We start from the raw sequence: 9504 nt of genomic DNA, 5'->3' as shown, positions 1-9504 counted from the left end.
GGGGGGAGGCAAGACGACTCGAGACGAGTTGCAATCGAGGTATCTTCGCTCCGGCTTCCTCCTTCTGCCCCGAGACCCCCTCCCCCGTGGTGCTGAGCTAGGGAGGGGAAACCAGGATTTTAACCAAATTAGCATTCACATTCCTGGGAGGATGTAGCCCTCGCCTGGACCTGGGTGATAGAAGCTTTTTGCTCTGTTTTTATTTTTGGAGAGGAGCGCCCTGTAATTGTCCTAAACACATGCTTCTCTCTCCACCCCCCCCCTTCTTCCTCCAGCCACCAACGGAGGAGAGAGTCCCCCTTTTTTGCATTTATCTTTTCCTTCCCCTTTCTTTATTAAAGGTCCGGGAGTGGCGGCGCCCAATCAGCGCGCGGCTTCCATTTTGTGAGTTCAACTCCGAGGCTCCCGGGCTTCGCGAGGACGCATTTGCAGCCCCCTCTGCCTGTCCTCTCGGGCGGCCGAGGCGAAGGAGCCGCCTTTCTGGGGCTTCGTGGTGGTGTATTTCATATTGGGGCTCTTTTCGGGGTTTGTAATTTGGCCGTGGGTAGGTAATTGGCTGGAGCAGGGCGGCAGGGCGCGGCAGCCAATCAGCGCGCGGCTTCTATAGGGCTTGAGTTATTAGACGCTGATCTCAAAACATCGTTCATCAGACACCAAGGAGAGGCCAACAGATGAGGGGAGCCATTTTTCTGCAATGGAATTAAATGGCCAAGTGGGTTTTTCCTTTGTTGCAAATGGGGAATGCTTTTCCTTTGACTCCACCATCCAGTTCAGGACGCCTCAGTGTTGTGTTTAACATTTGTCAACAGGCTAAAGGACTCACAATTGGAAGAATGAAGAAGACTTTTTAAAAAGATCTGGATTTTTCCTTATGACTTGGAATCCATCTTTGTCTTGTATAACTAGGTCATAGCACACCATTAATGTCAGCAGTTAACAATTTTGAATTCCAAAAAACCTAAGTAAATGACATATTTAATTTTTTTCCTCTTTTTTTTCTTGGGTGGGTGGGGGGAGCTTGGAGCTGTCTTAATCTGTATTCTCTTGACTGAACAATAAATTTTTAAATATATATAGTTTCCTCTATTAAACACTTAAACCTGGCCATCTTATTAACTCCTTCTGCTCTCTTTTTAACAAGGTAATGTTTTAAATGTATAGTTTTAGGACTAGCGAAATGGCAGCAACAAAAAATTGTAAGCAGTTGTTACTTTTAAGCTTTTAAAAAACCTTTTACGTTGTAAGTACCCAATCCATTCTGTCCTTACGCAGTGCAGTTTTCATGTTAATGTTGCTGAGATGTCCTTAATTTTCTGAACCTTCATCTGCATGTATGTCTTTGTCGCTCTTGTCTAATATAAGCCAGTTAAAATGCTTTTAGACGATTTTGCTTTTATAAAGCTAAGGTTTTTTAGCTTTAAGCTTTTGAAAATGTTTAAAGCAATAAATGTTAGTCAGCTTTCTTCCCAGTAACATGTACACGTTCTTTGAAAATCGATCTATTTGAAGAAAAACAGCTCTGTTTTTCTCGTCTTGGTAGGGGGGTGGGTGAGGGAAAGGAAGACCTTCTCTTTGTGTACAGAGTCTAAAGCCGTCACAGGAAACTAGATTAAAACTGGAAAACAAGTCCTAGCTGGTTCGAGCCAAACACCAACGTTAACTCGCGGGTATTTTCTATGGTGGTTGGGATGGCCGTGCGTCTTTTGCCTTTTGTTTGATTTGACTGTGTATTTTCGCCTTTTGTCTCTTAATGACGATCACACCATTGCTATATCCAGAGCAGTAAACAGTCCTCAGCGAAGCCGCCTTTTGCCAACCCAACCCTGGAAAGTTTGCAGAAGTGGAAGGAGCAGAAAATGCCATGAGAGTGTAACTTACAAAAAGGTAACAACAAGAAAGACACCACCATTCCCCCAATAATCCTAACTAAACAATCCCCCCTCCCCCGCCAAAAGATATTTTTTACATAACACGTCCAAAACCTCCGCCCAGCTTGATCTTCCAGACTCCATGGCACCGGGCAGAGCCGGTAAGTTTAAAAAAAAAAAAAAAAAAAAAAGTGCCTTTTGCCCCTTCGAGGAAATCTTTTTTCTAGCAGGCCAAGGGCTGCAGATGTTTGGGAGCTGAAGGGAGAAGGTTTCTGGAGCTTTATGTTTGGCAGCCAGATGGGGAGGGGTGGGAGGACGAGGACTCCTCAGACCTTTTTGCCCCTTCTGCCCCGGAGGCGTGGGGAGGGTCTCCCCAGCGAGCTCGGGCATCCATGGAGCCGCCTGCGTTCATCCCCTTCGCTTTTCTAGGTCTGAGCCTTCCTGGGGAGGAGAAAGTTGAAGTGTTTTGGAGATTGGGGGGGCTCGAAAAACGAGGAAAGCTCCCCACTCGGCCTAGGGCCTCTCTCTCTTTTGATTGTCGGGCTCGCACTCTGAAGCCGGCTTTTCGGGGCTCCTGGGCGGGCCTGCGCTTCCTAAGCAAAAAAAGGACAAAAGGCCGGCGTCCATGTTGGCACCATGACGCAGCATCTCTCCCGCCTGCCACCAAGCGCTGCCTGTTCTCCCGACCGCGCTCGCTCCTCCCTCCCAAACACGAGTTTTATTTTCAGGTTCAGAGCAGAGCCGCAGGCCGGGGCCAGGGCCGGGGTCGGCCGGCGGGCGGGCCGGGCTGCGGGTGGCTAATGGCGGCCGCCCTCCTCCTCCTTCCTCCCTCCTTCCCCGGTTGTCGTTGGGGGCCCGGGGCTGACGGCGGCCCCTCGCTGGGCGGGCCCGAGAACCCGCCAGGGCACAGCGCCCCACGCCGGAGGGTGGTCGCGGAGACTGTTGCGGGGGCCGTGGGCCTGGGGGCGTCACGCGCCCCGGCTCCCACTGTCGCCTCCGCCGGGCGAGGCGGCCAGACGGGCGCCATTTCGCGCGCCGCCCGCGGCTCGGGCGGTGGCGGCTGCTGCGCGCCAGGCGGGAGGAGGGAAGGAGGCGGCGGGGCCGGGGGGGAGGGGAGGCCGGCGCGCCGCCGCCCGCGTTTCAGGCCGCCGCCCGCGTGGACGCCCCTGGCCGGGGGAGGCCTCGACGACGAGCGCGGGCTCCGCAACCGCCCCGGACCCCGCGCCCGACTCCGGGGAGGGGTGGGGGGCACGAGGAGACCTCGTTCCGAGCCCGGGGAGCGGGAGCCAGTAGCAAAGGGCCATGGGGACGGTCGGGGCCTCGAGGCTTCCCCTGACACCGCCCGGCGCCTCCGGAGGCGGCGGAAGCCTCCCTCGCGGCCCGACCCTGATCCTAGGCCGACCCCCGCTGCCTACCCGGGCCTCGGCGACCTTGTCTGGCTCTCAACGCCCGTTAACAGCTGAGCCCGAGGGGTAGCTCCCTCCCCCACTTTGTCCCCACTTTGGGCTCGAGGCCTTCACGGAAGCCACTGATCTAGTCGTGCAGGGCACACCCCCCAACCCTGAGCTCTAGAGGCCGGGGGGGGGGGGGGGGGTGAGGGAGGATTGTGGCCTGGGAAAGCCGAGCGGGCCTTCCCCGGGATCCCCTGAGGCGGAGGGCTCCAGGGTAAGCCCTCACATCTCCGGCCCATTCTCGGGGAGGGGACGTGGACGGGGCGGGGACGTGGACGGGGCGGGCCTTTGGAAATGCAGATGAGTCGCCTCCTGCTGCTAGTCGCCCTGGCTGAACCTTCCTGACTCAGCCACCCCCCACCCCCATCCTTTCCAGAGTGAGGGCCCCCTGGGCAGATGGGAAAGGGGGGCTTTTGTAAGGCTCCCTTTCCCTCAAGGAGACCCTACCCGGTTTGTGGCTATCAACACCCTGAGAAACCATCCGACTTTTCCCCGCCAGGCTCTTGGCTGGAGAAAGGGCGACGGCCAGGTATCCCCAGGGTGAACCATCTTCCTTTGGACATCAGGATCAGGCCTAATTTCACTCTGACAATACTCTAAGGTAGGTGTGAGTCTTTTCCCAGTCTGAGAGGAAGATTTGGGGGGCTTGGGCCTGGAGCCCAGGGAGGGCGGGCACCCCAAACCCGCTAGGCTGGTTCTGCAGCCCCTCCCCCCCCCCACAGATGTGTGGGACTGTTGTGTGTGAAACCGGCTGCCTGCTGGGCCTGCTTGGTCCATCCATCCCCGCCTGTCAGCTTCTGTTGTCAAGAGTTTGGGGCGTGCAATTCTCTGCAGTGTTGAGCAGCATAGGAGAGGCTGAACTTGCAAGTATTTCCCAGTTGTGTGTTTCGGGGTGGGCGGGGTAGGGCCATGGATGTCTCTTCTGAAAGGTAGTCTGTTGCCAGGAAGCTCAGCCCTGCTCTGGCCCTCCCTTCCGGCCCTAGTGGGGGCATGTGGGGTGACCGTGAGCTGGTCTCTTGCCCTCTGATGTCTGGCTGCTACAGAGGTGAACACAAGTACCTGAGATCTGGGCCAGCTTCCTCCGAGAAAGAGGCTTCTGGATTCTTCTCCCCCTTCTTGGGAATTCCCACGATTTTCTGCACCCCCCCCGCCCCCCCCCCCCAAGAGTCCTGGTTCTAAAATGAGACAAACTGGGATTTGAAACCTGGCTAGCCATTTATGTGCTGTGACTTTGCATGAGCTGCTGAGTCTCTGAGCCCATTTCCCCATCTGCACAATGGGGCTGGGTCACTGATCCCTAGTCTAGAGTGTGCACCGGAGTCATACAGGTGGCTCATTAGAACATACTGCTGGGGCCCAGTCCTCAAGTTTCTGATTCGGTAGGTGGGGCCCGAGACCTTGCATTTCTACCAAGTTCCCAGGTGATGCCGATGCTGCAATCTGAAGATATGTTTTGAGAGCCTTTGGGTGAGAGACTAAGAGAAAAATTACCAGGGGTACCCACAACTGCAAAGAAAAGACCCCCCCCAACCCCCCCACCCCCGCCCGGTACCGGAACCAGCCAGGGCATGCCCGGTTGTGGTTTGACCTAAAGGCGGGAACCAGTCAAGTTTTGCTGAGTGTTCAAATTTAAATATCAACCAATAACAGCTCTGTAACAGTGGAAGATCCCTAACTTCCCCATAACTTGTTTGTGCCTGTCTATAAAAAGGCTGTAAAAACCTCACTCGGGCACTCTTAGCGTCACTGACAACGGGTGCGTGGAGGTCTGGGTTCGAACCTGCAATAAACGGCCCTTGCCGCTTGGCTTTGACTCTGGACTCTGGTGGTTTGTTCTTGAGGGTCACCCGAATTTGGGCATATCATTTGGGGGCTCATCTGGGATACCCCCAAGCCCTCCAGACCCCAAGTCAACGGGTCGTCCCTGAAGCCGATCGGTAAGTGAGCCGGCTCTGTCTGTTTCTGTCTGTATATCGTCTGTTCATTTCTGGCTCTCTCCCGCGCGGGATCTGTATCGGGGACTGACACAGCCCTGGCAGACTCGCTATAGGGCAGTCAGTCGGGACCAGTAGGAGACGTCCTCTGGCACCCGTCTGGGGCACCATTTTGGCCCATCGGAGCTTTTCTGTTCGGGTTACGGACACCCGAAACGCGCTAGCGACCTATGTTTCATGTTCTCTATTCTATAACCTTTAAGTGTTGAACCCCTTCTCTTTCACAGGTGACCTGGCCTGGCGCAACCAGAAATCCTCATAACTTTACTGTTTTTCTTTTTAATCCTTTTCTCCACCTCCAGGATACAGATGGGCCAATCTCAAAGCACTCCTCTTTCTCTCCTTGTTGCTAACTTCAGGGATGTTAGAACCAGAGGACAGAATTTGAGTCTAGACATCCGGAGGGGAAAATTAATAACCCTCTGCCGCTCCGAATGGCCAACCTTCGGCGTTGGATGGCCAACCGAAGGAACTTTCTGCCTCCCTATAATTGCTAAGGTGAAGTCAAAGATTTTTCTACCGGGTCGCGAGGGACACCCGGATCAGATTCCCTTACATTCTAGTATGGCAAGATTTGGTGGAAAATCCACCCCCTTGGTTGGCCCCCTTCCTGTCCTCAGGAACGTGTAAGGTCCTTGCCATGCGGACTGCAGATCCCCCAAAACCAAAGACGCCATCTGCGCCCTTGTATCCCATATTGCCTGATAGTCAGGATCTACTATCCCTAGACCCTCCACCCTATCATCCCCCTCCCCTCGTACCCCAGTCCCTACCAGCACCAGCCGCCCCGCTAGTTGCCCCCCTAGGGGAACCGGGAGGACGGGAAGCAGCAGCCGCGCCGGAACCAGGAGGACGGGAGGCTATAGCTGCACCGGGCCCCATTGAAAACGAAACTGACCGCGAGGGGCCAGCTGGCCGAACCCGCGGGTGCACCCAGCGTGAGCTAAACCCTCGCCTCCCCGACTCCACTGTGGCCCTACCCCTGCGGGAAATAGGACCCCCAGATGAAACAGGCAACCCCCGACTCCAGTATTGGCCCTTTTCCACCAGTGACCTTTACAACTGGAAAACACAGAACGCTCGATTCTCTGATAACCCTAAAGACCTAATAGCTCTTTTAGACAGTGTCACGTTCACCCACCAGCCCACCTGGGACGACTGTCAGCAGCTCCTCCGCATCCTGTTCACTACAGAGGAGCGAGAGAGGATCCAATTAGAAGCAAGAAAGCTGGTTCCTGGAGACGACGGTCAGCCGACATCTAACCCTGACCTCATTAATGCGGCTTTCCCCCTAACCAGACCTCCACAGGACGAATGGGACTACAACACTGCAGAAGGTAGGGGAAGGCTACTCATTTATCGCCAGACTCTGATGGCGGGTCTCCGGGCTGCAGCTCGCAAGCCCACCAATTTGGCTAAGGTATATTCGGTCGTACAGGGAAAGACAGAGAGTCCAGCTGCTTACTTAGACTAATGGAAGCCTTTAGACAGTTTACCCCCATGGATCCAGAAGTCCCTGAGAACCAGGCTGCTGTCGTTATGTCCTTTGTAAATCAAGCAGCTGCTGACATTAAGAAAAAACTCCAAAGGCTAGAGGATTTAGAAGGTAAACAGATCCAGGATCTGCTCCGTATAGCACAACGGGTCTACAACAACAGGGACGCCCCAGAAGAGAGACAGATCAAGGCCACAGAGAAAATGACTAAAGTCCTGGCCGCTATAGTCCAGAAAGAACAGCCACCCCCAGAAGGCACTCAAACAACACGCCCTCCCAGGCGGCACTTAGATAAAGATCAGTGCGCCTGTTGTAAAGAAAAAGGCCATTGGGCACCAGAATGCCCCAAAAAGAAACAACCCCGCCCCAGCCAAGGGCAATGGCAGCCTAAAACAGCCCCCATACTGTTTACCCAAGATACAGAATAGGGAGGACGGGGTTCAGATCCCCTCCCCGAACCTAGGGTAACATTGCAAGTGGAGGGGACCCCGGTCCAGTTCCTAGTTGATACCGGGGCACAGCACTCAGTTCTGGTCAAGCCCCATGGAAAAGTATCTGAAAAATCTTCCTGGGTACAAGGAGCCACCAGAATAAAAAAGTACCCCTGGACAACTCAGAGGACTGTGGACTTGGGAACTGGGAAGGTAACCCACTCCTTCCTGGTCATTCCCGACAGCCCCTGCCCCCTGTTGGGGAGGGATTTGCTTACCAAAATGGGGGCCCAAATTCATTTCCAACCGGGAGGACCCACAGTGACTGACTTTCACAACCAACCCATATCTGTACTCACTGTGAGACTAGAAGATGAATACAGGCTCCATCAGAAACGCACTCCTCTGGATCAGGGCACTAAGCCCTGGCTTCAACGCTTCCCAGACGCGTGGGCAGAAACGGGTGGTATGGGGCTAGCAAAACATTGCCCAGCCCTATTTATAGAGGTCAAGCCCGGGAGGGACCCCGTCTGCGTGCGCCAATACCCTATGCCCATGGAAGCCAAAAATGGCATCACACCGCATATCCGCCGCTTCCTTGACCTCGGGGTCCTACGCACCTGCCACTCAGCATGGAATACCCCCCTGCTGCCCGTGCGCAAACCCAACAGCGGGGAATACAGACCAGTGCAGGACCCGAGAGAAGTCAATAAGCGGGTGATGGACATACATCCAACCATTCCTGACCCCTATACTCTCTTGAGCGCCTTCAGCCCAGAAAAACAATGGTATACTGTTCTGGATCTAAAAGATGCTTTTTTCAGCCTACCACTAGCGCCTAAAAGTCAGGAGCTATTTGCATTCGAGTGGACAGATCCAGACAGGGGCATAAATGGCCAACTCACTTGGACCAGACTGCCACAAGGATTCAAAAACTCTCCGACCCTGTTCGACGAGGCTCTACACGAAGATTTAAGTGAGTACAGACAACAACACCGTAATATAACTCTCCTGCAGTATGTTGATGATCTCTTAATAGCTGCCGAGACGTCCGAAGCCTGCATCCAGGGAACCGAAGGTCTCCTGCGAACTCTGGGAACCTTAGGCTACCGCGCCTCATCAAAGAAGGCTCAGATCTGCAAGTCAGAGGTAACTTACCTGGGTTACTTACTGAAAGGGGGGCAACGCTGGCTAACGGATGCCCGGAAGGAGACCGTCCTTCGTATTCCCAGACCGCAGACACCACGACAGGTGAGGGAATTTCTGGGGTCGGCTGGGTTCTGCAGACTATGGATACCAGGGTTTGCTGAATTAGCAAAGCCTTTATACCAGGCAACAAAGGACCAACAGCCCTATAGTTGGACGGAAGAAGCCAAACAGGCCTTCCAACGAATTAAAACTGCTCTGCTATCAGCACCTGCTCTGGGACTCCCCGATGTCTCCAAACCCTTCCACCTGTGTGTAGATGAAAACCGAGGCATAGCTAAGGCGGTGCTAACCCAGCATTTAGGCCCTTGGCGCAGGCCAGTAGCCTATCTGTCTAAAAAGCTAGATCCAGTGGCCGCCGGATGGCCACCCTGTCTCCGGATGATTGCAGCCACTGCCCTAATGGTAAAGGACGCTGATAAGCTGACCATGGGCCAAGAGCTACAAGTCACCACCCCGCATGCCATCGAGGGCATCCTCAAGCAGCCGCCTGACCGATGGTTGAGCAATGCCCGACTCACTCATTACCAGGGACGGCTGCTGAACCCCCTCAGGGTCATCTTCACCCCCCCCCCAACGGCCCTGAACCCAGCATCACTGCTGCCAGACCCAGACATGGGAACCCCACTTCATGACTGCGCCGACACACTGGCTCAAGTTTACGGAGGAGGACTTGCAGGCCCAACCATTATCGGATGCGGACGCCATCTGGTTCACCAATGGAAGCCGCTCCGTTCACCAGGGACAAAGGTATGTGGGGGCGGCCGTAACTTCAGAAACTGAGGTGGTTTGGGCAGAAGCCCTACCCCCCGGAACCTCGGCCCAAAAGGCTGAACTAATAGCCTTAACCCAGGCCCTAAAATTAGGAAGAGACTGCAAGCTAACCGTGTACACTGATAGCCGATAGATATGCCTTCGCCACTGCTCATGTACATGGGGCGATATACAGAGAACGGGGGCTCCTCACAGCTGAAGGGAAAGACATCAAAAATAAAGAAGAGATTCTAGCCCTGCTAGCAGCCTTATGGGAACCCAAAAAGCTAGCGATTGTGCATTGCC

The 9504-nt window shown here is 54.6% G+C and overlaps 1 protein-coding gene and 1 long non-coding RNA gene across 2 annotated transcripts; both read left to right on the top strand.

Moving 5' to 3' along the window:
• Window positions 1-390: 390 nt before the first annotated feature.
• Window positions 391-2035, top strand: LOC121010356 (uncharacterized). Its single transcript, XR_005781120.1, has 2 exons — window positions 391-962; window positions 1779-2035. It is a non-coding gene; the product is annotated as an uncharacterized LOC121010356 (long non-coding RNA).
• Window positions 2036-3897: 1862 nt separating this feature from the next.
• LOC121010120 (uncharacterized) lies at window positions 3898-9228 on the top strand (the record flags this gene model as incomplete). Its single annotated transcript, XM_040443469.1, has 5 exons — window positions 3898-3920; window positions 5161-5256; window positions 5673-5811; window positions 6458-6650; window positions 8279-9228. Coding segments are annotated over 5 exons (1401 nt in total), but the record flags the coding sequence as incomplete, so codon positions are not given.
• Window positions 9229-9504: the final 276 nt, after the last annotated feature.

Source organism: Herpailurus yagouaroundi, unplaced genomic scaffold (genome assembly GCF_014898765.1).
Source record: "Herpailurus yagouaroundi ecotype Mexico unplaced genomic scaffold, PumYag 191, whole genome shotgun sequence".
In the NCBI taxonomy this organism is placed as follows: Eukaryota; Metazoa; Chordata; class Mammalia; order Carnivora; family Felidae; genus Herpailurus; species Herpailurus yagouaroundi.
The sequence above is the reverse complement of the archived record's forward strand: the minus strand, read 5'-3'. Positions and strand labels throughout refer to the sequence as shown.